The 27,134-nt window shown below is 43.3% G+C and overlaps 1 protein-coding gene across 1 annotated transcript in view; it reads left to right on the top strand.

Moving 5' to 3' along the window:
- LOC121572623 (sushi, von Willebrand factor type A, EGF and pentraxin domain-containing protein 1) overlaps nt 1-27,134 on the top strand; it is a 123,238-nt gene that overhangs the window by 30,846 nt on the left and 65,258 nt on the right. The window contains exons 2-3 of the mRNA XM_045225848.1: nt 726-981; nt 2,810-2,986. Of these exons, the coding sequence (XP_045081783.1) occupies nt 726-981; nt 2,810-2,986 (433 nt within the window). The remainder of the gene's footprint in view (nt 1-725; nt 982-2,809; nt 2,987-27,134) is intronic.

The following is a 27,134-nucleotide window of genomic DNA, read 5'->3' as shown; positions in this document are numbered from 1 at the left end:
TCTCACTCTCTTTCTCTCTCCAGGATTTCTCTTCTGGGCAGTGGAAATAATGTTTCTCTGTGTCTTTAATGTCCTGTCTAATTGTACAGGGATTGGTTGTAAACTCCAGCTAAACTTAGTGCTGCGAACCAGACCCTGTCTGAGGCAGTCCTGTCCTGGGTTCAAATACTATTCGAAGTCATTCAAATACTTTGTTTGCTTTAACCTGCCTAGAAAAGCCAGATGGGCGGCGTTTACACTTTTAGGACTATTCTATTTATATATATATATATATATTTTTAAACCTTTATTTAACTAGGCAAGTCAGTTAAGAACAAATTCTTATTTACAACGACGGCCTACACCGGCCAAACCCTCCCCTAACCCGGACGATGCTGGCCCCATTTCGCCAGGCAAGCTCCGTCAAACACAGATAAAGTACTTGAAATGATTTCGAATGGTGTTTGAACCCATGTGTGTGTCTGAGGCAGCTCCACTCTGCTATAACAGGGTTGTTCTAGTGTTCTAGTGGTTAGCTGGCTGCTGCTGTAAAGGCTGAATGCATTTGCTATAGACATGGAGTTACTGTATTCACTTCACTCTGTGCTGTACCTGATGACGATCCAACAACATCCACCATCCATTCACACCTGTATTCATTCTTCAAATCGTCTCGTTCTATCACAACAAATCCATCATCCATTCACACCTGTATTCATTCTTCAAAAACTCTCATTCTCCCACAGCAAATCCTGCGTCACTCGCGGGCCAATGCCACCAAGGTGATCTTCCTGATAACGGATGGCTACTCCAACGGGGGCGACCCTCGCCCGGTGGCAGCTGCTCTGAGGGAGCAGGGGGTGGAGATCTACACCCTGGGGATCTGGCAGGGGAACATTAGAGAGTTACATGACATGGCCTCACACCCTAAGGACCAGCACTGCTACCTGGTACACAACTTCGCAGAGTTCGAGGCCCTGGCTCGCCGCGCGCTGCACGAAGGTGAGGCGGAAGGGGCACTTGAATAGCCTGGGTACCGGTCTGTTAGTGCTATCTTTTCACTCCTTGTCATTCCTTGTCATGTCAAACATGGATGAAACAGACTGGTACCCAGGTTAGAGTATGAGTCAATGAGAGATTTGTGGGAAGAAAATATTGAGTGGGATATATTTTTCTCAACTAAGGTTACAGCAGCGCCATGTGACTAACCCACCGGCCCAAAACTGGTTGAATCAACGTTGTTTCCACGTCATTTCAAACAAAAAAATTCAATATGATGACACTGAGTCAAGGTGGAAAACTGATTGGGATTTGCAAAAAGTCATCAATTTAAGGGAATTTCGTCTTTTTTTCACCAAACTTTTAACCTGATCACTCAACCAAATGTAAATAAAAACTAGATGTTGAACTGACGTCTGCGCCCACTGGGAACGTATTTTTAAAAAGTGAAGAATTTCTGTGGAATTCCATCCACATCATGAACACAGTTTGCCCTGTATGTCCCCTGTGTCTAGCCAACATATAACATCATAAAAAAGGAGGTAAAATACCTTCTCCATTCCCACAGTCCATGTGAGGGAGCAGAACCCAGAAATAGTACCGGAGTCATCGTTTCTCAGACATCAGTTGCATCGGACCATAAAACAACAACATGCAAGCACCGAACTGTGAATAGTATGCCATTTGGGACGCAGCCTATATTAGAAACTAGACAGTGGTAAATCAGTTCTGTCAGACAGAAAGAGGGATAAGGTTGTCAGAGTGTGAGCCACGGCAGCCAGTGCATGTTATCAGGGCTCTCTGCCGTGTGTCTCTGTTTTACTGACTCTCCCTCTCTAAGTCTGCTCCCTGGCTCTGCAAACTCCAATCTGAACACCAGCTCCTTAGCCCTATAGCCCCAGCTTCAGCCATAGCTTCAGCCCCAGCCCCAGCCCCAGTTTCAGCCATATATTCAGCCCCAGCCCCAGTTTCAGCCCTATCTTCAGCCCCAGTCCCAGTTTCAGCCATAGCTTCAGCCCCAGTCCCAGTCCCAGTCCCCGTTTCAGCCATAGCTTCAGCCCCGGTTTCAGCCATAGCTTCCGCTCCAGCCCTAGACCATTGATTTCATTCCACCAGGCAAGATCAATTAAGTGTAGCTAAAACATTTGAACCCAGGTCTCTACCCCTGCCGACCCCAACCCCTGGACCGAACACCATCCTCAGCCATGTGTGAAAAACATCTGGCCCACAATGTTCTTTGTTTGGTTCCTACTTCTCAGGAAGAACAATCACTCGGCCAATCCTGCTTCTTTTTTTATTATTTATGAGAGAGGCAGATAAGTGCATCCAGCCCTAGCTTAGCGTAGCCTACATGACATTTTTACTATTACTCAAGACAGATGTTTATACAGTAGTATGCCAATTTACAGCAATCTACTCTGTTATCAGGATTGGAATTGACTCCATCGTTTTCAGTAAAATGACTCAGAAAACAGTTTTCTCCCACCAGTGTGTTGACCAAACCAGTGGCCCTTTGGTTTAATTCACCGGTTACCTTCTAATATCACAAATTGTCTAGAAAAGACCTCACACGCCACCTTGACAGGGGTTCGAGCCCCGGCTCAGCCATCTGTCTGTGCCCCTAACATCATTTTTGTCCCTCTCTGACTCCCAAACTGTTCCTTCATCTGTTCTATCATAAAAACTATAAGATGTGTAAGGGGAACGGAACTGCAAGTTCGTAAAATTAAAAATTAAAAAGGAAAAGATAAAAGGTTTATGAAAGAAAAACGTTGCTAACATCCTCTGGTGACCTTTGACCTTTGTGTTTATGACCTTTGTATCCCCTCAGACCTGCCGACAGGAAGCTACATCCAGGAAGATCTATCCCACTGCTCGTCCCTGTGCGATGCCGGGGCGGACTGCTGTGACATCATGGCCAGCTGCAAGTGTGGCACCCACACGGGCCAGTACGACTGTATTTGTGAGAAGGGCCACTACGGCAAGGGGCTGCAGTACGAGTGCACAGGTAGGAGGACACAGACACAAGGGAATGGGCCCAGTAAGGACAGCCATGTTGACTCTATTCTTGTTGCCTCTTGAATGAATAAGTAAACATAAAATACATTTGAAACTCTTTTCTGAGTCTTCTACACTGCATCTAATGGCATCATTTGAGTCCATGCACCACACGTTCTGAGTGCAGTGGTTTCAAGAACCTTTGTCAGTATGTACATCACCCTGTACTTTGGAGAGTGACATCATCATGCTGGTTTGAGACAGGATGGTGATGCTTATTATGTGATGTCAGAGTGTTTCACCCTGGGCTATCTGCCTATTTCACCTCTGACAACAGACCACTTGGCCCCAAGATGCCTGTGAGCTCACAGTGAGTGAAAGTCAAGTAATTCAGTGTCATTCATCCACTAAGGAGGCCATGTATCAGTGTGTAGAGAGGCCTGGCAGGGGTCTCGCTCTCTCTCTTGCTCTCTCTTTTATTCTCTTTCTTTCTTTCTTTCTTTCTTTCTTTCTTTCTTTCTTTCTTTCTTTCTTTCTTTCTTTCTTTCTTTCTTTCTTTCTTTCTTTCTTTCTTTCTTTCTCTCTCTCTCTCTCTCTCTCTCTCTCTCTCTCTCTCTCTCTCTCTCTCTCTCTCTCTCTCTCTCTCTCTCTCTCTCTCTCTCTCGCTCTCTCCTTCTTCAGCCTCACTCTCTCTCTCTCTCTCTCTCTCTCTCTCTCTCTCTCTCTCTCTCTCTCTCTCTCTCTCTCTCTCTCTCTCTCTCTCTCTCTCTCTCTCTCTCTGCCCCCCTCTCTGTCTCTCTCTCTCTCTCTCGCTCCCCCCTCTCTGTCTCTCTCCCTCCCTCTCTGTGTCTCTGCACCCATCCTCAGCTGAGCATACACACACGTCACATGTACCTCGCTTCCAGCTTACAGTTTTTTCCAACTGCTTACACACGTTTTCAAAACTATGTCTCCTTTTTCAAAACTCTACACACAATTCCCAAACTGCACACACAAAATGCAAAATGCCTCACATCTCCTTCAAAATGTAACACTTCATTCAAAATGCCATAAACACATGTCAGAATGAAGCATTTGCATCAAATGGCAAACACTACTTTCATAATAGTAAATTTTGGATATACCATGTAAACACTGTTGTTCTAAATCTAAAGCTCTTTGGTCTTTCATAGGCTTATATATACATTTCAATACAATGTTCTACAGTGAAAGTAATCTGCTGAGAGGGGTAACAAGTACACTGTAAACACCAATGCAATGTAGAAACAGAAAATATTTATTAGGCCAAACATTACTGTTGTATACAGTAGCATACAACAAAACCATAAACATATGTAAACCAAAAGTATATTCTTTAGAATACAGTAAAGAACACAATTGTGTGTGGGGGGTCCCAGGGGTGCAGTCCAGGAAATGGTAGGGGGGCAGTCACCAGTGCTAAGCTACGCTTACAGTTTTTCTCAGTCGCTTTGGTGCATTTCTTAGATCAAAAGTGCAATTCTTGATACTACTTGTACAAATTCCAAATCATCTAGTCACTTGTGCACATCATTAAAGCAATTTCTTATTCCTTTGAACAAATTGCAATTGCTTTTGTACATATTGCAATTGATAATGTACAAGTGTCAGCTTTTTTCCACATTTTCAATTGCTCATGTCATGTTGATCAAAATATAGTAGATGGGTCTCTGTTGAATAGTCTTACCCCTCAAAACATCTAGGCATTAGTTCCTTGCATAAGCCATTACATGCAAAATTGTTGAACTATTTGTCATAAACTGTCAACATAGTTTTACACATTTCTATTAGACCTTTTTGTACAAAACGTAAATTGCTGAATCGTGCAGGTGAAATTACAGTTTTTTTGGATTGCTTACACACTAAAATTAAAAGTAGTACACTATTAGCAAAACCTTACACTCAAGAAGCAAAACATCAGCCCATATTTGCACAACTATAAGCACATTGTCAACCTTACACTTGTTGCAAAACTCTACACACAGTGATTTGCAAAACACTAAACACACTTAACATACATTACACACAAAAATCTATCATGAAGTCACGTCCTTGCAATACCAAAGCACTGACTGTCAAATTACCACACCGTCCAACCAATTGGTTCAACACAGTCATCAGGTGTGCAAACACTCGTTTGCTTAATTGTAGACACACCAATCAGGTGTATAAGCACTATAAAAAGCAGCAGGTGAGTTCATCGGTCTTCAAGCACAATGGAAAGAGTCAGAGAAAGAGTAAGACGAGGGAGGAGGAGGAGGAAGGGAGGAAGAGGAAGAGGAAGAGGAAGACAAGAAGGTGCTCAAAGAGGACCGAATCTGACAAATGAGATCCGCGCAACACTGGTTGACCACATTGTCAACCACGGCCTGGCGCTGAGGGAGGCTGGACTGCGAGTACAGCCAAATCTAAGCCGATATACAGTGGCAAGTGTGATGAGAACATTTCGACTGGAAAATAGGTATTGTAAAAATATCATCATATTAAAAACATCTGCACGGTTTCAGTAACTGCTTACAGTACTATATTCTATGCACTATCAGCACTTCTGTTACCTTTTCCTGTGAAATTACTGTACTATTGTATACTGTTTTTTTTCTACATAGGATTGAGGGTCAGGGACGACAAGGGGAAGGCCTCCTATGTTCACAGAACAGCAAGAGAGGGAGATAGTAAACATGGTTTTGGGCCAACAATGCTATAACACTCAAGCAGCTCCAAGCTAACATTGTCAATAACCACGCCATTTTCAACGATATCCATCAGGTCTCAACATCAACACTGGCACGCATCCTAAAAAAAAACATATTCAAATGAAGCAAATTTATCGAGTGCCTTTGAGCGCAATTCCGAAAGGGTGAAACGACTGCGGCATGATTATGCAGAGGTATGTATTCACTTTAGCAGTGTGATCTTGCATACTGTCTCATAATCTTTTACTGTACTGTAATATGTATACTAGATCTACACTGAACTACCGAATTTTGCCTGACACTTTTTCAGAGAGTTTTACGAATGGATGGAGAGGAGATCCAGCATGAGTTCATTTACGTAGATGAGGCTGGGTTCAACCTGGCGAAACACGAAGGAGGGAAAAAACATCATTGGCCACAGGGCTATAGTCAATGTCCCAGGGCAACGTGGGGGTAATATAACACTCTGTGCAGCCATTACACAGAATGGGGTCCTCCACCGCTATGCCCATATGGGCCCTTACAACACAGCACTCATACTTACATTCTTGGACCAATTGCACAACATAACAGCAGCAAATCAAATCGATCATATGCAATACATTGTTGTCTGGGACAATGTGTCTTTCCACCGCTCTGCTCTGGTTCAGAACTGGTTTCAGCAACATCCACATTTCACCGTCCTATATCTTCCACCATACTCTCCATTCCTCAACCCTATAGAAGAGTTTTTCTTCGGCATGGCGGTGGAAGGTATATGATCTCCGTCTCCAGGCTGAGGTACCCCTCATCCAAGCCATGGAGGAGGCCTGTGACCAGATGGAGGTAGCAGCAATGCAAGGATGGATTTGTCATTCAAGACGTTTCTTTCCAAGGTGTCTTGCTAATGACAACATTGCCTGCGATGTTGATGAAATTCTCTGGCCAGATCCAGCTAGGCGAAGAGACAATGTCTAGTTATTTTTTTATTTTTTTTGGAACTTACAATACGTAAGTGACGTTTGGTTACAGTATTATGAATCTCCATGTCAACATTTTGGGCGTGTTGAGAAATAAATTAGTTTCTTCAGTCTGCAACATTGGTCTTGTGTAGTGTTTGGTGAATTTACATTATATTTGTACTTTGTTGAGAGTAGCCTACTCTAATCATAGGGAAGTAGAAGTGCTAAAAGTGTTTTTAGGTTTATCACAGCAGAGTGTAACTCGTGCAAACAGAGTATAGTAATGTGAAACGTGTGTGTTTCATATGGTAACAAAGTGTGGTTTTTAAAAAGAAGTGTATAGTTTTTACAAGAGTGTTTAATTTTGCAAAGGATCTGTAGTGTTTTGCTAATTGGGTGTGTGGTTGTGCTAATTGTGTGTAGTGTTTTGAAAACACGGGCCCTGTTTTGGAAAATCGTGCTTAAGCAATCAAAAAAAACTGTAACCCTCACTCATGAAGGAATGTAAAGTGTTAGTTCAACCAACAATCAACCAGTTGTCTAAATTGCTCAAAGGTGCATCTCATGAAGAATCAATTGGCAAGCATATATAGACAGACCACAACACAGAGTTGCAATTTTCCAATAATGGATGGACCAGGAAACGAACAGGGTCAACAGCCAAGAGGAGGAAGAAGAGGAGCAAGGATGCGTGGTGGAAGGCAAAACAGAGGAAGAGGCAGAAGAGGACATAGGCGCATATCTGATGACATAAGGGACCACTATTGTAGACCATGTTGTCAATCATGGCCTTACAATGGCTGAGGCGGGTCGAAGGGTGCAGCCGAATATTGGGGAGATCAACCGTGTCCTCAATAGTACAAACGTTTCGAAGAGAGAACAGGTATGTCCACCAATGTACAGTGCACTGTTACTGTATATAAGCAGTATACTGTATACTTCCTACAATGCTTCATATTACAGTAGTCCACTTGTATTTCACAGCATACAGAAATATACTCTATACAGATACATACTGCACCTTACATGCACCCACCTGTATGTTTTACAGTAAAATGTGTGTTCGCATAGTTTTTGTCTATGTGAAAGTGTGCGATGCATCACTGCATTTTTCCACACATAGGACTGCAAGATTACCTCAAACCGGTGGCAGAGGACGCCTTTTCACACCTCAACAGGAGGAGGCTATTTGCACCATGGTCCGAGCAAACAATGCCATGAGACTCAGGGAAATACAAAGGACCATTATAGAAGACAACGATGTCTTTGAAAACATCCATACGGTTAGCATCTCAACCATCGACAGGGTGCTGCATAGAAACCAGAAGAGTATGAAACAGCTGTGCGTGTACCATTCCAAAGGAATGAGGACAGAGTTAAGGAGCTACGGTACCAGTATGTACAGGTAAAACATATATCTATGTAACTACTTTACAGCAACATTTTATAGTGTTACATAGTACAGTAAGCATAAACTGCACACATTTCCATTGCTGTGGAAGGAACATGCAATATATGTACATTTTATGTCACTCTTCCTTACCAAAACAAATTCAACTGTGTGTTCTGGGATATAGCGTATAATGGAGTTGGAATCAGTGAACCCTCTCACAACTTTGTATACGTGGATGAGGCTGGCTTCAACCTGACCAAATGCAGAAGGCGGGTCGGAATATCATCGGTCACAGAGCTACTGTGGATTTGCCAGGCCAACGGGGAGGAAATATCACCATGTGTGCTGCTATTTCGGAGCATGGTGTCCTAACCCATATCCCCCTTTTAGGGCCATACAACACCCAGCATCTACTCAACTTTTTAGAGACTCTCTACAGGGCTCTCATCCCTGATGATGAGAGGGGTCTGTTTAGAGAGGATTTGCCAAAGTATGTGGTCATTTGTGATAATGTGAGTTTCCATCGATCAAACATCATAAGGCAATGGTTTGTGACCCACCCGAGGATGCTCATAGAATTCCTCCCACCTTATTCACCATTCCCTTAACCCAATTGAGGAGTTCTTTTTCAGCATGGAGGTGGAAGGTGTACGATCGTCAGCCACACACACAGATGACCCTGCTGGCTGCAATGGATGCAGCATGTGAGGACACCACAGTAGACGCCTGCAGAGGATGGATAAGGCATTCAAAAGATTCTTTCCACGTTGCATTGGAAGGGAAAATATCCGGTGTGATGTGGATGAGAATATGTGGGCTGACAGACAGGAACGTCTGGATGTGTAGAGACAGCACTAGAACAGTGCTGTGGGCAAAGTTGTGCCTTAGGGGTGATTTCCTGTGTTTCTTTCTAATTTAGTTTTTTTCCTTTGTGCCCCTTGGGTTGTCCAGTCTCTTTCAATCAATAACCCACATACAGTAATATGTAAATAGTACTGTTGAAATTGATATATGCCATAGAAGTGCAGCCTTGTGCATTTTCAATACAGTAACTGTCATCCAAACTGTAGCCTAAGTTTACATCAGGTAATACTGTCAAAGTACACAGTTCCATTGACAACATGCCTAAACATTTTGACAACCTTGTTCGTGAACAATGACTCAATGACTTATCATTCTGATGACACTGACATGATCATTGGCATGAATATTTACTTTTGAGAGATGTACTAAGGATTTTTAGTGACTGACTAGCTTTAGAAACATATCTATTGTATATTGCAGTTTGTACAAATTGTTCTGAGAAATGCACTTATTATTTTGCACATGTTAGGGATGATGTGAAAAATGCACCAAAGCGACTGAGAAAAACTGTAATCTCTTCTCCGGGCTGGGTCTGGCCACAATACTTCGTCCACATCACAAGATACGTTTTCTCTTGCCAAACATCGAGGGAAGTATCTCCTAGCATGGCATATCCAACCTTGGACAGAGGCAACCTCTATGTCCCCACATGCGTCCTCCATTGCCTGGAGAAGCGGCATGCGGGCATAGGGTTGGCAATCATACACTTTCCAGCGCCAGGCTGAGAAGAATTCCTCTATGGGATTTAGAAAAGGTGAATATGGGGGTAGGTACAAAACTACAAATTGTGGATGGGTGGCAAACCAGTTTTGGACCAGAACAGCCCGGTGAAAACTAACATTGTCCCATATAACCACAAATCTAGCAGGCTCCTGATCTGGATCAGGGACATGCATTGTGTAAATTGCATCCAGAAAAGTGAGGATATGGCCGTGTTGTCGGACCCAGTGTGGCATTGTGATGGAGGACCCCGTTTTGAGTGATGGCAGCACACATAGTTATATTACTACCCCACGCTGTCCAGGGACATTGGTAATTGCCCTCTGTCCTATTACATTTATTCCTGGCGCCTGGTTTTGGTGAGGTTGAAGCCAACCTCATCCACATAAATAAATGTACATGGGCATCCATCTCCAAAACTCTCTGTAACAGACAAAAGGATATACAGATGAGTAAATATGGTATGTCTGAAGTATTGGAAGTAGTGTTGCATACATACCTCTACAAAGTCATGTCGCAGATTCTTGACTCTGTCAGTTTCTCTCAAATGGCACCTTGTAAAGTTGTTTCATCGTCACTTGGTGCCATTGGAGGATGCGTTGTATAGTCGACAGGCTTACAGCATTGATGTTGTTAAATATGGTGTCATTATTCAAGATATGCTCTCTTATCTCTCAAATCCTAATTGCATTGTTGGCCAAAACCATATTTATAATTGCAGTCTCTTGTACATCTGTAAACAAGCGTCCTGCGTCCTCCATGATGCTCTTTGCCTTTCCACTCTGTACAGAATTCAAACACAGTATGTGTTCAGCATAGGAACTGTAGAACAATGTACACAAAAATGTAGTACAGCATGATAACCAACCTCATTCATTCAATGCAGTGCAGTAAATGGATGGCTTAGAGTTACAAATGTTTATGCAATACTATGCAGTCATACGTATTTTACAGTACATTACTGTAATGCTAAAATAGTAATTAGATAGTTGCATACCTGTTCTCATTTCTGAAGGTTCTAATTATGGACGCCACTGTAAATCGACTCAAGTTGGGCTGGACTCTCAGTCCAGCCTCTCTCATGGTCAAACCGTGGTTGATCACATGATCAACAAGTGTTGCCCTAATCTCATCAGAGATGGCTCTCCTTCCTTCTCTTCTTTGCCCTCGTCCTCCTCTTCCTCTTCCTCTTCCTCTACCTCCTACTCCTCCTCTTCCAACTATTCGTCTTTGAATTTGTCCTCGTTGTTTGTCCCCTGCCTCTCCCTCCTACTCCTCTTGCTCTCTGTCCATTGTTGGCATCCATTGTTCAAAACAGTCCTATACTACAGTAAAGCAGTGATTGGTTAGTGATCAGTTAAGCAATTAGTGTTTGAACATGTGAGGAGAGTGTGTTTGACCTGGTGAATAAGTGTAGGATTTTGATTGGTTGTGTTTGGAAAAGGAAAGCAAGTCACTTCCTGTTAGATGTTTGTGTTTTAGGTAGAGAATTGTGTGTAGTGTTTTGAAAAAAGTGTTTTATGCAATTGACAACTGAGTCAAAGGCTGAGAAATAGCTTATGGTTTTGGAGATTTGGTGTGTAGTTTTGCACTTTGAGTGAGAGGTTTCAAAAATCGTGTGACATGAAAAGATTTTGTGTGTAAGCAGTTGGAAAAAACTGTAACACATTCTAACCTCTTTGATTCTCTCCTTGTAAGCTTGTCTGATCTCTTCTGTATTAGATGTAGGAGAACATTCGCAGACATTACGAACACCTTTATTGAAAGATAGTCTGGTCTGAGGCAGCCCAACAACACATGTCTGGGCCAACGATTTAATCAACAGGTTACTCAGTGAACAACACAGTTAGTAAGCTCTGTGATTGTTGGAGAGTTAGGAGACTGCAGAACGAAAAACAAACAACGATGACTGAAGGCTGTATTAACCATCAGCGCCGTTGGATACCGATCACCCGTAACCAAGAGGGGCGGAAGGGAAGGCGCCAGTAGCAAATCAGATGATTATCCCGTTTTCTAATTGGAGCGAAACTAGCTAACAATCTTCTCTTCTCTACAGGAGTAAATGGGTAACAATCAATGCTGTTTTCTCTCTACGGGTCTCCCTAGATTGCAGGGACCAGTTTATGCCCATTATTAGCACCATGTGCACATTTCTGTTCCAGCCCAGCACACCTGGTTCAACAAATGAGGGGGCTTGATGATTGGTTGAATCAGTTGTGCTGTTGCTGCTAGGTAATAACAAAAATGTAACACTGCCCCTGAAATATGTTGAGAGGAGAGGCCATCAGCGTCATCAATGAGAACGCCTCCCAAATCCCAAATCACAATCAGATGTCGAGTCAAAAGGCAGTCTGCTTATTAATCGTTGTTTTGTGGTTTAATTAATTGCAGAGAGCAGACTGTGTGTGTGTGTGTGTGTGTATGTGTGTGTGAGCATGTGTGAGCATGTGTGTGTGTAAGCAGACAGACATCTAGGCTCTGAGGGAGGAAGATGGCGTGTGACGCTAAGCTAGACCGCACTGCTTCCTGTCTCGGTCTGTCTAGCCCTCTCAAATTCAAATCTGCACCTCGAAGCCAGTTCCACTGCTTTTTACTCATTCTTCCTCTGTAATCAGGGACTTATTTAGACCTTGGACACCAGGTGGGTGCAATTAATTATCAGGTAGAACAGAAAACCATCAGTACTGCAGTAAGATTTGAATATCCCTGGTCTAGCCGATAGGCAGGCAAATCTCTATGACCATAACAAATCTCTACCATTACTTCAAAATGGCCAAGGCATAAAAACCTGATATATTTTATATATAAATGTGCTACTGTATACAAACATGTGTTGTAATGGACTTTCTGAAAGATAAAAACAACAGCGATCCACAGTATATGTTTCAGACCCACATACGGGCCATCATCAGCCACAAAACTCAGGATTTGATATTGATGTTGGTGTTGTGTTTCTGTGTGTCTCTGAAACGCCACCAGGCTTGGTCTAGCGATTGGTGTTGTTGGAGTCTGTGCTTTAGGGGTGCCAGGGGTCTAAGTAAGTAGTCAGTGTCCGGCACCCCTGGACTGTGCTGTTGTTGGCAGAGATAGTGTTGTCTAAACTTTAGATTGGAGACTGGAAGTACTGGAGTATAGGGGTGGTTGGGGACCTGATACTGTGGATGGGTGAGGGTGAATGTCTGGTCCTTTGGTAGCTTCAAGTACTGGACTGAGGTATTTGAATACTTTAGTCTGGATACCACACATCTGACAGACGGTCTAGGAGGGACAATAATTTGGAATCACAGAGTGACTTTGTCTGATAAGTTGGTTTTATTGAATTAGCTAGAATAAGTTAAAGTAATAAGGAAGAATTGTGGGTATGTGATGTGTGTATACTATAGCTAGCTGTTTGGGGACTTGTTTCCATTCAAGCATGTTTGGAATGTATTGAGATAGATAGAAGGACTTTGTGTTGCTTCCATAGAGCCCCCTTCCTCCTTGGCCACCCGTTAAGTTACTAGCCTGATCCCAGATCTGTTTGTGCTGTCTTGACAATGACCATAGCAGCTGGCAAGACAGCACAAACAGATCTAGGATCAGGCTAGTCAGTTATAGGACTCAAAGGAAAAACATGACACAGAGCGGATTCCTAGTGCATACCAACAGCTGTTATCAGGACTAGCCGGACACCAGTGAGGAGAGAGTGTGGTGGATGCAGTGCAACATCTCCTCTTCTCTTCCTCTCATCTTGGCTGGACTATCAAAGCATGGGAGGCCTGGGAGGAAGGAGGGAAAGACTCCTGGACTGTGTTACAGTAGCACAAGCTGAATGTTTATATTTTCAGGTTGATCTTTTGTTCCTCTCTTTTTGGGGTGAGAGAAATAGGAGAAAGGGAGAGAGAGAGAGAGATAGAGAGATGGAAGGAGAAAAATATATGAAGGGTAGAGAAAAAAAGTGAAAGGGGCAAACAGACAAAGAGAAAGAGAGGGGGAGAGAGTGAGAGGGAGATATATGATGTAGAATGCTAGAGTTATAGCTCTGGGATTAGCTTGTCCATCTTCCTTAAATCAGTGGTTCTCAACTGGTTTTGCCTTGGGACCCCAATTATTCGCATCCTGTTTTTTTGGTTGCCAAAATGCAATCTGGAGAAAAAAAATGTTATGCTATATTGATAGTAAATGTAGCAATTATATGACAAGGGAACTGTCACGAGTGTCAGTGTAATGCGGTGGATCGAAGTCAGGCGCAGGACACAGAACTCTATGAAAACGTACTTTACTGAATAAGTAAAGAAATCAATACAAAATACCTCCACACAGGGAGGAACAAACCCGCTCACCAAACGACACACGAAACGAAAAACAAACACGCACAAAACACATTGGGAGCCACCGGGTTAAATAGGGAAGGAGTAATGACATGATGGGGAAACAGGTGTGTGACAATCAGACAACAACAGGTAGAACATAGAAACATAGAACATAGATCGGCAGTAGCTAGTATCCGGCAGAATCCGTGACAGGAACAACATTCCCACCCTTTTAATTGTCAATAATAAAATGTTGTCCGTATTCTTGAGGAAGAATGTTAATAAGTTTGAGACCACAAAATCAACCAAACCTGCCAAATAGCACTGCTATTTACTGTGATTGAAGAAACATCGTTCAGAGATTAAATTATAAACAAATGTAGGTTCATTATCATTTCTACACACTTTCTACCTGGTTTTAGTTGTTTAAGTTCAGACTGGAGTATTTGTTCATAATAAAAAAAGAATGTGACCAAAAATTCTAAAAAACCCATTCAAAACCTCCCATGACCCAAATTTGGGTCGCGACTAGGTCTGTTGCGGTGACTGTATTACCGCCACACCGCAGTCAAATTCCGGCGTTTATTTCCTCTAAGCTCACACTGTAAAGATTTGCTCTCGTCAGATTGGTCCGATGATGTGCACATAAATCAGACGCTCGAATAAAAACAACAAAAGTTAGAAAAAGGAAGGGAATCTTGGATATACTGGAAAGGATAGAGAATTCCAGAGAAGAGGATGAATTCTGCAATCGTCCTCCTCCTCCTCCTCCTCCTCTACTCTAACCCCCTGTCAGCTCTCCTGTGTGCAGTACTAGTAATGTACTGTAAATGCAATCGGGACAAGCGTTTGGTATGGAACTAGAGGAATGCATGAGAACCGCTAACACTCTCTCCAGCTCTTCTCTCCCCGCACTCTCACAGAGTCTTCTGTCAGCCAGGTCAAGCAGACAGACAACAGCTACAGTGTTCCCTATCTCAAGGGCTATGTCCAAATTATCTCTCCTTCCTCCTAAAGCGTGCACTTGTTCACTCCCCTTCACTGACTTCAAAGAAAATGTAAAACAAGATGATGTAAATGCCCACTAGCCCATGCCTCCACTAATCCAATGCTTTTAGATTTGTGGGAAAGAGTGAACGAGTGCACATTTGAGGAGAAAGGAGATATTATTGGGACGCACCCAGCCACCCACTGAGTTGTGGATCAGGCAGGTCAAACAGACAGACAACTGCTCCAGTGTTCCCCATCTCAGGGTAAAAGACAAATGGTTCCAGAGACAGACAGGGCCCCGATACGGCCCTGATACTAGAGAGAGAATCACCGGGCTCCCGCTGATTGATGTACTCCTGTCCTGATCCAGCGAGTCAAGGAGTTGCTTGGAAAGACAAAGGATGAGAGACAGGGCTACGGTCCGTAGAGAGAGAATCACTGGGAGAGAGTGAACTTCAGTTCAGTGATGTAGACTAGTCCTGAGCCAGACATAAAGTGATGGAAATGCTCAAACTTTTCCGCTGTACTTTTGAGGCCTCCCTGGCTACATGTGAAAATCCAGATTCTGGCAAACACCAATAGCATTGTCTCGTCAATTAACTGCTTTGCATTTGGTTAGCCAACGTAAACCAAACATTTGTCTTTTATATTGAGCAATTTCACTCGTAGCTAATCTGAACCCAGGTCAGTTTTGATGTTAGCGGGATCAGACATAAACCCCTTTTTCTGTTTTGACTTAAGTATATAGTCATATACACTACTTGCTATGACCCGTTCATACACAAACAATAACAACTACTATAGAAGTAATATGATAGAGGAGGGTCTGACGCAGACAAGGAGCTTACCTTAGGGAAGCAATACAATACACGTGTTTACATTGTCAGATGACCCTACACACACTTCTTCAGCTGTGTGTGTGCGTGTATGCATTCGCCTGTGTGCGTGTGTGCGTGTGTCTGCTAAGGTTATGTAAACATACCCATGAAGGATCTCTTCCTAAATATGAGGCTCTAACCCCCCCACCCCCCACCCTCCCCAACAACCAATGGCAACGCGTACACAGAATAAAAGCTGCGGAGTGCCGGTCCAAAACACTTTTTTTGGCAGCGGAGACCGTTCTGGCGAATGCCTGTGATTCTCTGAGGATACTTAGAGGTTGGAGGGTCAAGGAGGGGCCTCCTCATTTCTTAAATTGATAGGATGGAGGTTTAGAGGTTTAGATTTTTGTTTTTTTTCTGATGCTGTTGTTATTGATGGGTGAGGACTGGAGGAGATTATATATCTTTTGGGGGGCTTTGTTGTTGTGGAGGGGGCTGATGCTCCTAGCAGTCAATGGATGGGCAGTGCCAGACTGGACTGGTGCCATCACCCCTGAGAGAGACAGAGCCCATTTGCTGAGTTATTGGGATGAGAGTCATGGAGAGAGGTTCGCTCTATATCAAGCTTTAGTTGTTTCAGTTATTGAGAGAATTTGTGTCTCCCATAGAGTCAGGGCTGGATTAAGAAATCGTAGTCCCCGGGGCTTTGGGTTTTTATAGCTCCCCCCTTCCCGGCACACCCTAATTTTCTGTAAACAAATCCAGGCACAAAGATGCAATTCGGTGTGAAGTAAATCTAATAATAAACCATAATGACATTTGAAATGTGGCATACAGTGAGGGAAAAAAGTATTTGATCCCCTGCTGATTTTGTACGTTTGCCCACTGACAAGGAAATGATCAGTCTATAATTTTAATGGTAGGTTTATTTGAACAGTGAGAGACAGAAAAACAAAACAAAAATCCAGAAAAATGTATGTCATAAATGTTATAAATTGATTTGCATTTTAATGAGGGAAATAAGTATTTCACCCCTCTGCAAAACATTACTTAGTACTTGGTTGCAAAACCCTTGTTGGCAATCACAGAGGTCAGACGTTTCTTGTAGTTGGCCACCAGGTTTGCACACATCTCAGGAGGGATTTTGTCCCACTCCTCTTTGCAGATCTTCTCCAAGTCATTAAGGTTTTGAGGCTGACGTCTGGCAACTCGAACCTTCAGCTCCCTCCACAGATTTTCTATGGGATTAAGGTCTGGAGACTGGCTAGGCCACTCCAGGACCTTAATGTGCTTCTTCTTGAGCCACTCCTTTGTTGCCTTGGCCGTGTGTTTTGGGTCATTGTCATGCTGGAATACCCATCCACGACCCATTTTCAATGCCCTGGCTGAGGGAAGGAGGTTCTCACCCAAGATTTGACGGTACATGCCCCGTCAATCGTCCCTTTGATGCAGTGAAGTTGTCCTGTCCCTTTAGCAGAAAAACACCCCCAAAGCATAATGTTTCCACCTCCATGTTTGACGGTGTTCTTGGGGTCATAGGCAGCATTCCTCCACCTCCAAACACGGCGAGTTGAGTTGATGCCAAAGAGCTCGATTTTGGTCTCATCTGACCACATCACTTCCACCCAGTTCTCCTCTGAATCATTCAGATGTTCATTGGCAAACTTCAGACGGGCATGTATATGTGCTTTCTTGAGCAGGGGGACCTTGCGGGCGCTGCAGGATTTCAGTCCTTCATGGCGAAGTGTGTTACCAATTGTTTTCTTGGTGACTATGGTCCCAGCTGCCTTGAGATCATTGACAAGATCCACCCGTGTAGTTCTGGGCTGATTCCTCACCGTTCTCATGACCATTGCAACTCCATGAGGTGAGATCTTGCATGGAGCCCCAGGCCGAGGGAGATTGACAGTTTTTTGTGTTTCTTCCATTTGCGAATAATCGCACCAACTGTTGTCACCTTCTCACCAAGCTGCTTGGCGATGGTCTTGTAGCCCATTCCAGCCTTGTGTAGATCTACAATCTTGTCCCTGACATCCTTGGAGAGCTCTTTGGTCTTGGCCATGGTGGAGAGTTTGGAATCTGATTGATTGATTGCTTCTGTGGACAGGTGTCTTTTATACAGGTAACAAGCTGAGATTAGGAGCACTCCCTTTACGATTGTGCTCCTAATCTCAGCTCGTTACCTGTATAAAAGACACCTGGGAGCCAGAAATCTTTCTGATTGAGAGGGGGTCAAATACTTATTTCCCTCATTAAAATGCAAATCAATTTATAAAATTTTTGACATGCGTTTTTCTGGATTTTGTTGTTGTTATTCTGTCTCTCACTGTTCAAATAAACCTACCATTACAATTATAGACTGATCATTTCTTCGTCAGTGGGCAAACGTACAAAATCAGCAGGGGATCAAATACTTTTTTTCCTCACTGTATGGATCCCTCTGGGTGCTGGGGTGTGGGTGGCTGGATCCGGTCGCCCAGCTGGTCTAGACAGATCGGGTCCTCTCCTCTCCAGACGTTGGACGACCAGGAGAACCCGGTCCATTGCTTCTCCCAAGCTGGCTAGCATCGTTGAATGCTCCTGGACCCGTGCCACTGCTCCAGGCATGCTCTCCTCTCCCGCTGACTCCATAGCGGGTGGGTGATTCTGTGATGGGTGATTTGAAGGAGTCAGGCACAGGAGGGTAAATCACAGAATACATAGTTTATTCCGGAATACATTGTTATGCAGGATAGCGGCAAACAGTCCAGTGTGCAAAACAGGCGCGCTGGAACAAAACAGGCACACAGGGAAAATATACCCCGGCAATACAAAATACACGGAGCTCAACAGAGCTACTCTCTCTTCACATTAAACAATCACCCACAAGGACAAGGGGGCAGAGGGAACACTGATACACGTACTAATGAGGGGATATGAACCAGGTGTGTGTAATAGACAAGACAAAACAAATGGAATGATGAGATGTGATGTGGCAGTAGCTAGAAGGCTGGTGACGACGAACGCCGAAGCCTGCCCGAACAAGGAGAGGAGGCAGCTTCGGAGGAAGTCGTGACACCTGTCTTGCTAAGCATTCAAAATGTAACGAGTACTTTTGGGTGTCAGGGAAAATGTATGGAGTAAAAAGTACAGTATTTTCTTTAGGAATGTAGTGGAGTAAAAGTAAAAGTTGTCAAAAATATAAATAGTAAAGTAAAGTACAGTACCCCAAAAAACTACTTAAGTAGTACTTAAAAGTATTTTAACTTAAGTACTTTACACCTCTGGGGGCCAGAACATAATTACAAATAATTGACCACATGAACCCCAAACAAAAACTATATTTGACTAGAACATAATAATTTCAAACCTTGATTAGATTAGGATACGATCACATACAGTATGTCTCTCTATGGCTGTGTTTACACAGGCAGTCCAATTCTGATCTTTTTTTCTCACTAATTGGTCTTTTTGACCAATCATATCAGCTCAGAAAATGATCTGATGTGATTGGTCAAAAGACCAATTAGTGTAAAAAAGATAAGAATTGGGCTGCTTGTGTAAATGCAGCCTATTATGTGTGGGAATACTTGGGAACAGATTTCCTAAAATTTAAATCACTTCGAGCTGATTTCCTGGTGTTTTTTTAGTCCTTAATGTCCAACAATAAAAACGTAAATAATAATAATTTTGCTCAGAAAAAAATCACGGGCCGCCAGTTGGGGAACCCTGCGCTAGACATACACACTCACACACATGCACACACATGCACACACATATGCTCACTGCATACGCAAGCTTCACACGTGTATGTCCTTTCTTACTCTTAATTCACCCTATTTTTAGAATGCACTCTTTTTGTCTGAGGGCCTCTCGGACTCTATCCCTCTCTCTCTTTCTCTCTTTCTCTCTCTCTCTCTCTCTCTCTCTCTCTCTCTCTCTCTCTCTCTCTCTCTCTCTCTCTCTCTCTCTCTCTCTCTCTTTCTCTCTTTCTCTCTCTCCTCTCCCTCCTCCCCCTCTCTCCTCTCCCTTAGCATTGACCCCATCTCTCAGTAGGTGTTGTGTTAGTGTCAGGGTGTTCTGTGGTCTGTCCAGCGGTAGGTCCTGCAGGGAGAGGTGATGAAGAGGGGGCACACGCTCCGTCTGAGGCCCAGGGGCAGGGGTCAGGACGGGGGGAGGATTCAGGAAGTCAGCAGCTGCACTCTGGAACAAGGGCCTCTCTCTCTCTCTCTCTCTTTCTCATCCCTCTTCATCTTTCTTTCTCTTGGTCTTTCCTCTCTCTCAATTCTATTCAATTTAAGGGCTTTATTGGCATGTGAAACGAATGTTAACATTGCCAAAGCAAGTGAAGTAGATAGTAAACAAAAGTGAAATAAACAATACAAATTAACAGTAACCATTACACTCAGAAGTTCCAAAAGAATAAAGACATTTAAAATGTCATATTATGTATACAGTGGGGAAAAAAAGTATTTAGTCAGCCACCAATTGTGCAAGTTCTCCCACTTAAAAAGATGAGAGAGGCCTGTAATTTTCATCATAGGTACACGTCAACTATGACAGACAAATTGAGGAAAAAAAATCCAGAAAATCACATTGTAAGATTTTTTATGAATTTATTTGCAAATTATGGTGGAAAATAAGTATTTGGTCACCTACAAACAAGCAAGATTTCTGGCTCTCACAGACCTGTAACTTCTTCTTTAAGAGGCTCCTCTGTCCTCCACTCGTTACCGGTATTAATGGCACCTGTTTGAGCTTGTTATCAGTATAAAAGACACCTGTCCACAACCTCAAACAGTCACACTCCAAACTCCACTATGGCCAAGACCAAAGAGCTGTCAAAGGGCACCAGAAACAAAATTGTAGACCTGCACCAGGCTGGGAAGACTGAATCTGCAATAGGTAAGCAGCTTGGTTTGAAGAAATCAACTGTGGGAGCAATTATTAGGAAATGGAAGACATACAAGACCACTGATAATCTCCCTCGATCTGGGGCTCCACGCAAGATCTCACCCCGTGGGGTCAAAATGATCACAAGAACGGTGAGCAAATATCCCAGAACCACACGGGGGACGTAGTGAATGACCTGCAGAGAGCTGGGACCAAAGTAACAAAGCCTACAATCAGTAACACACTACGCCGCTAGGGACTCAAATCCTGCAGTGCAAGACATTTCCCCCCTGCTTAAGCCAGTACATGTCCAGGCCCGTCTGAAGTTTGCTAGAGTGCATTTGGATGATCCAGAAGATCATTGGGAGAATGTCATATGGTCAGATGAAACCAAAATATAACTTTTTGGTAAAAACTCAACTCATCGTGTTTGGAGGACAAAGAATGCTGAGTTGCATCCAAAGAACACCATACCTACTGTGAAGCATGGGGGTGGAAACATCATGCTTTGGGGCTGTTTTTCTGCAAAGGGACCAGGACGACTGATCCGTGTAAAGGAAAGAATGAATGGGGCCATGTATCGTGAGATTTTGAGTGAAAATCTCCTTCCATCAGCAAGGGCATTGAAGATGAAACGTGGCTGGGTCTTTCAGCATGACAATGATCCCAAACACACCGCCCGGGCAACGAAGGAGTGGCTTCGTAAGAAGCATTTCAAGGTCCTGGAGTGGCCTAGCTAGTCTCCAGATCTCAACCCCATAGAAAATCTTTGGAGGGAGTTGAAAGTCCGTGTTGCCCAGCGACAGCCCCAAAACATCACTACTCTAGAGGAGATCTGCATGGAGGAATGGGCCAAAATACCAGCAACAGTGTGTGAAAACCTTGTGAAGACTTACAGAAAACGTTTGACCTGTGTCATTGCCAACAAAGGGTATATAACAAAGTATTGAGAAACTTTTGTTATTGACCAAATACTTATTTTCCACCATAATTTGCAAATAAATTCATAAAAAATCCTACAATGTGATTTTCTGGATTTTTTTTCCTCATTTTGTCTGTCATAGTTGACGTGTACCTATGATGAAAATTACAGGCCTCTCTCATCTTTTTAAGTGGGAGAACATGCACAATTGGTGGCTGACTAAATACTTTTTTTCCCCACTGTATATACAGTGTTGTAACAATGTGCAAATAGTTAAAATACAAATGGGAAGTAAAATCGTTCCGTTTATATTTTTGTTCAGGACATAAAAAATATGGGTTGTATTTACAATGGTGTTTGTTTTTCACTGGTTGCCCTTGTCTTGTGGCAACAGGTTACAAATCTTGCTGCTGTGATGGCACACTGTGGTATTTCACCCAGTAGATAAGGGAGTTTATCAAAATTGGGTTTGTTTTCGAATTCTTTGTGGATCTGTGTAATCTGAGGGAAATATGTGTCTCTAATATGGTCACACATTTTGCAGGAGGTTAGGAAGTGCAGCTCAGTTTCCACCTCATTTTGTGGGCAGTGTGCACATAGCCTGTCTTCTCTTGAGAGCCAGGTCTGCCTACGGCAGCCTTTCTCAATAGCAAGGCTATGCTCACTGAGTCTGTACATAGTCAAAGCTTTCGTTAAGTTTGGGTCAGTCACAGTGGTCAGGTATTCTGCCACTGTGTACTCTCTGTTTAGGGCCAAATAGCATTCTAGTTTGCTCAGTTTTTTTGTAAATTCTTTCCAATGTGTCAAGTAATTATATTTTTGTTTTCTCATGATTTGGTTGGGTCTAATTGTGTTGTTGTCCTGGGGCTCTGTGGAGTCTGTTTGTGATTGTGAACAGAGCCCCAGGACCAGCTTGCTTAGGGGACTCTTCTCCAAGTTCATCTCTCTGTAGGTAATGGCTTTGTTATGGAAGGTTTGGGAATCACTTCCTTTTAAGTGGTTATAGAATTTAACGGCTCTTTTCTGGATTTTGATAATTAGCGGGTATCGGCCTAATTTTGCTCTGCATGCATTATTTTCGTTGTACACAGAGGATATTTTTGCAGAATTCTGCATGCAGAGTCTCAATTTGGTGTTTGTCCCATTTTGCGAATTCTTGGTTGGTGAGCGGACCCCAGACCACACAACCATAAAGGGCAATGGGTTCTATAAATGATTCAAGTATTTTTAGCCAGATCCTAATTGGTATGTCGAATTTTATGTTCCTTTTGATGGCATAGAAGGACCTTCTTGCATTGTCTCTCAGATCGTTCACAGCTTTGTGGAAGTTACCTGTGGCAATGATGTTTAGGCCGAGGTATGAATCTTTTTTGTGTGCTCTAGGGCAACGGTGTCTAGATGGAATTTGTATTTGTGGTCCTGGCAACTGGACCTTTTTTGGAACACCATTATTTTTGTCTTACTGAGATTTACTGTCATGGCCCAGGTCTGACAGAATCTGTGCAGAAGATCTAGGTGCTGCTGTAGGCCCTCCTTGGTTGGTGACAGAAGCACCAGATCATCAGCAAACAGTAGACGTTTGACTTCAGATTCTAGTAGGGTGAGGCCGGGTGATGCAGACTGTTCTAGTGCCCTCGCCAATTCGGTGATATATATGTTGAAGAGGGTGGGGCTTAAACTGCATCCCTGTCTCACCCCACGGCCCTGTGGAATGAAATGTGTGTGTTTTTTGCCAATTTTAACCGCACACTTGTTGTTTGTGTACATGGATTTTATAATGTCGTATGTTTTTCCCCCAACACATTTGCTCAATACATTGTTTCACTGAGGAAATGAACTAGTCTGCTGTTAATGATAATGCAGATGATTTTCCCAAGGTTGCTGTTGATGCATATCCCACGGTAGTTATTGGGATCAAATTTTATTGGCGTGATCAATCCTTGGTTCCAAATATAGGGGAAGATGCCAGAGCTAAGGATGCTGTTAAAGAGTTTAAGTATAGCCAATTGGAATATGTGGTCTGTATATTTTATCATTTCATTGAGGAGACCATCAACACCACAGGCCTTTTTGGGTTGGAGGGTTTGTATTTTCTCTCTCTCTTTCTCTTTCTCTTTCTCTTTCTCTTTCTCTTTCTCTTTCTCTTTCTCTCTCTCTCTCTCTCTCTCTCTCTCTCTCTCTCTCTCTCTCTCTCTCTCTCTCTCTCTCTCTCTCTCTCTCTCTCTCTCTCTCTCTCTCTCTCTCTCTCTCTCTCTCGCTCTCTCTCTCGCTCTCTCATATACTCTATACACTGTTTCACTCACTTTCTGCTATTAGTCCAAACCAGGAACCATATGAGTGAACACAGCTCCACTTTTGTCCCCATAGGAGAACCCTTTTTGGTTACAGGTAGAACCCTTTTTGGTTCCAGTTAGAACCCTTTTGGGTTCCATGTAGAACCTTCTGTAGAAAGGGTTCTACATGGAACCAAAAAGGTTCCTCCTGTAACCAAAAAGGGTTCTTCAAAGGGCTCTCCTATAAGGTCCTTTAAGGTTCTAGATAGCATCTTTTTTTATAAGAGTGTATAGTCTGCATCCCAAATGACACCCAAAGCCCTGGTCGAAGGTAGTGCACTATATAGGGAATAGGCTTCTATTTGGGACACAACCATAATGTGCAAGACAGAATATCTCAGGCTGGCCTTGAAAATCCACCAGAGGTATGTAGCAATTTGGGTAAACTCAGATTTCTATGGGGATGAGATGCAGTAAGCAGCTAAACAGGGAAGGAAAGACAGATGTTGGATGACAGTTCCCATCCAGGACACCAGTCTGGAGGATCCAGAGAGAGATCCGGGGAGTTTTTTTTCCATGAGAGTCTACCCCCAGACCGATGCTCTGTTCCTGGCCAGATGGGCCGCTGTATCCCCCCCTCCTCAGACATCTGGACAGCTCGACACCAGACCTCATATCAGTGGTTCATTACAGCTCTATAGTGTTGTGTGACTTAGGCTATAGCCTCGGAATTCCACAAGCCCTTTGTATGATTAGGGAATGCTATGCGTGCGTGCTGTTGTCATGGAAACCAGGGGTGGAAGGCCACAGGTGTCACGGTTATTAACTTAAGGGTGACTGAGAAAGATGACAGAGGGGTCAGCGATTGGGGACTGGAGGTGTGTGTTAGTGTGTGTGTGTGTGTGTGTGTGTGTGCATGTGTGTGTGCGTGTGTATGTATGCGTGTGTGTGTTATTTATTTGTGTGCCCTATGACCCTAGGAGTGCTGGATACTCAAACTTAATTCGTCCGCGGTATCAGTTGACTTTTTTTGGTATGAACTCCTCTGGTGACCTAGAGACAATATGTCACATTGAGGTGTATAATATGTTATTATGTAGCTACAGTACCTTGGTCTTTGTGAATTTATGTTTTATGTTTTTTACCCCCGGCTAGCTGGACATTGTCAGTGGCGGTTTGGGGTCTTAAACATGCATGTGAAGTCATGTTATTTTTAAGAATAGAAAGTGTCCTTGGATGTGAACATTGTTTTCTCTGTTAAAAACACAGGGATTTAAAACCCATCCGACAGAATCACAACAAGAGGCCTTGTCTGGCCACAAGTGGTGTGGCTGCGGTCCAGAGTTAGAGACCGTTTAGATGTATGTTTGACTTGTTCTGTCTCAATTGTTAGTCTTAGAAGAGAACAGGCATACAGTAGGGTTTAGGCTACAGTGTACACCCATTTACAAAGGAGGACCACAGGGATTGCGTCTGTGCATCAGTACAGTAGATATTAGGCTTAAGATATGTTTGTATTTAACGTTTTATCTAGACTTAAAAGGATAGCTATGGCTATTTTCAGAGAACAAACAAAATAGCAGTGATTTATGTAGTATGTTCCCCCGTTGTTCCCCACATGGGAAGAGTAAGATTAACTAAGGAAGAGACACACTAACAGTCTATGGGAAAGCACTAGTGGACTTTTCGCAGACGGGGGAATTTGTTAGACTCAGCGAATCTGTCAATCAGAGATATAAATTATTCTATCTGTTATTGGGAACTGAGATGTGCAGATGTGTTGGGTATTCTTCTGGATTCACTTTCAGGGTTTCCGTTTGTCTGTTTCGATCCCACTAATCGAATACAGGCTCCCAACGGTCTCCAGAGATGAAGAAGATTCTCGTGTGATAGTGACTTCTTTCGCTTCTTTAGAGACCTCTTTGGCTCCAATGGTTGGGTTCACGAGCCAGTCTAAATGATTTACTTCATCATTTTATGAGGAAGAAATTAGGGAGACGAATCTGTCTGGTACTGGATGTTATTGTGTTGAAAGAGATGGACAATTACGTCCTCCTAACATCTTTGGCCAAAGTTGCATCCTACCAACACGCACTTGAGGATTGACGTCTCGCACACATTTCCATTAATATTGACCCAAAACCTACACCTTTTCTTCTTTCTGTCGGGATATCATTCGGTTTCAAACATTTAAATAGTAGGCTAAAGTGTGAAAGCCAAGCTCTGAGCTTTCAACTAACACTTTCACCAGAATCCTCATCACCATCAGGGTTAAACACACACAACACTTCACTCTCTCTCACACAACCTGACCAAACTGATTTAATAAGTCTGCTTTATTTCAGGCAGCAGAGAGAGCGAGGTCACAGACCCAGAGAAAGAGCGGAACTCACTCTGTAATTGTCTTCCTCCTCCTCCATTTTGGGGTTTCCAGGAGGAAGAGGGTTAGAAGTTCATTACTCAGGAGTTATGTGACACACAGCTGGCTAGCAGAGCAGCAGACCTCCTTCTCCTGATCCACATTGTTCTCCTACTTCAATTAGTCCCTGGTGTTGGTCCATTCTGCTCCACTCCGTGAGGGTATTTTAACCTGGGCCTGGGCGCACACTCTCCAATGTACAGATCATCTGGACTGGACCCGTCACGGCCCACTTCCTGCCCAAAAGGAGGGTATAGATAGGAGTCAGACAGTGGATTTGTAACTTGGAGATATAAAGCACTCTCTTTGTGGGTCATTGCGGCCTGAAGCAGATGTGTTGCATGGTTCTTGCTATTGATATACTTTCAGGGTTTCCATCAGTCTTTTCCAGTCTCAAATTCACTATCAGTTGGTCTTCTTGGCTAAGGTCAGTTCATGGAATTTCTGAACATAACTCATGAAAGGATGGAGACCCATTCAGTTCATACGATACACACTTAGGAGCATATATCACTAGTACATTTTGCTGGTACACATTTAGGAAGTTCACAACATTATTTTTCCAACACCGTCTTTTATTCCGGTGTTCTCAGAGTTATTAGTCTACCTTTCTCTCTTTCGTCTTTTCCCTCTATCTATCCCTCCTTCTCTCTCCCTCCCTCTCCCTCGCTGCCAGTACACAGTGTGTTTCTCTGTGAGAGGCAGGTCTGGTTCCTCTGAACTCTCCCCCTGTAGAGAAGATTCCAGGGCCCAAATCCACAAAGCGTCTCAGAGTTGGAGTGTTGATCTAAGATCCTCCTGTCTATTCTTCATAATTTAAATGGCCAAATTGAACCTAGATTCTCCTACATTGAGATGCTGTATGAATACGAGTCCAAGTCTGTTACTAATCCCAGTGTCCATCTGAGCCAGCCGACCAGCCAGTCCAGACCAAGTTTCC

The sequence above is a fragment of the Coregonus clupeaformis genome, chromosome 16 (genome assembly GCF_020615455.1).
Source record: "Coregonus clupeaformis isolate EN_2021a chromosome 16, ASM2061545v1, whole genome shotgun sequence".
Lineage (NCBI taxonomy): Eukaryota > Metazoa > Chordata > Actinopteri > Salmoniformes > Salmonidae > Coregonus > Coregonus clupeaformis.
The sequence above is the reverse complement of the archived record's forward strand: the minus strand, read 5'-3'. Positions and strand labels throughout refer to the sequence as shown.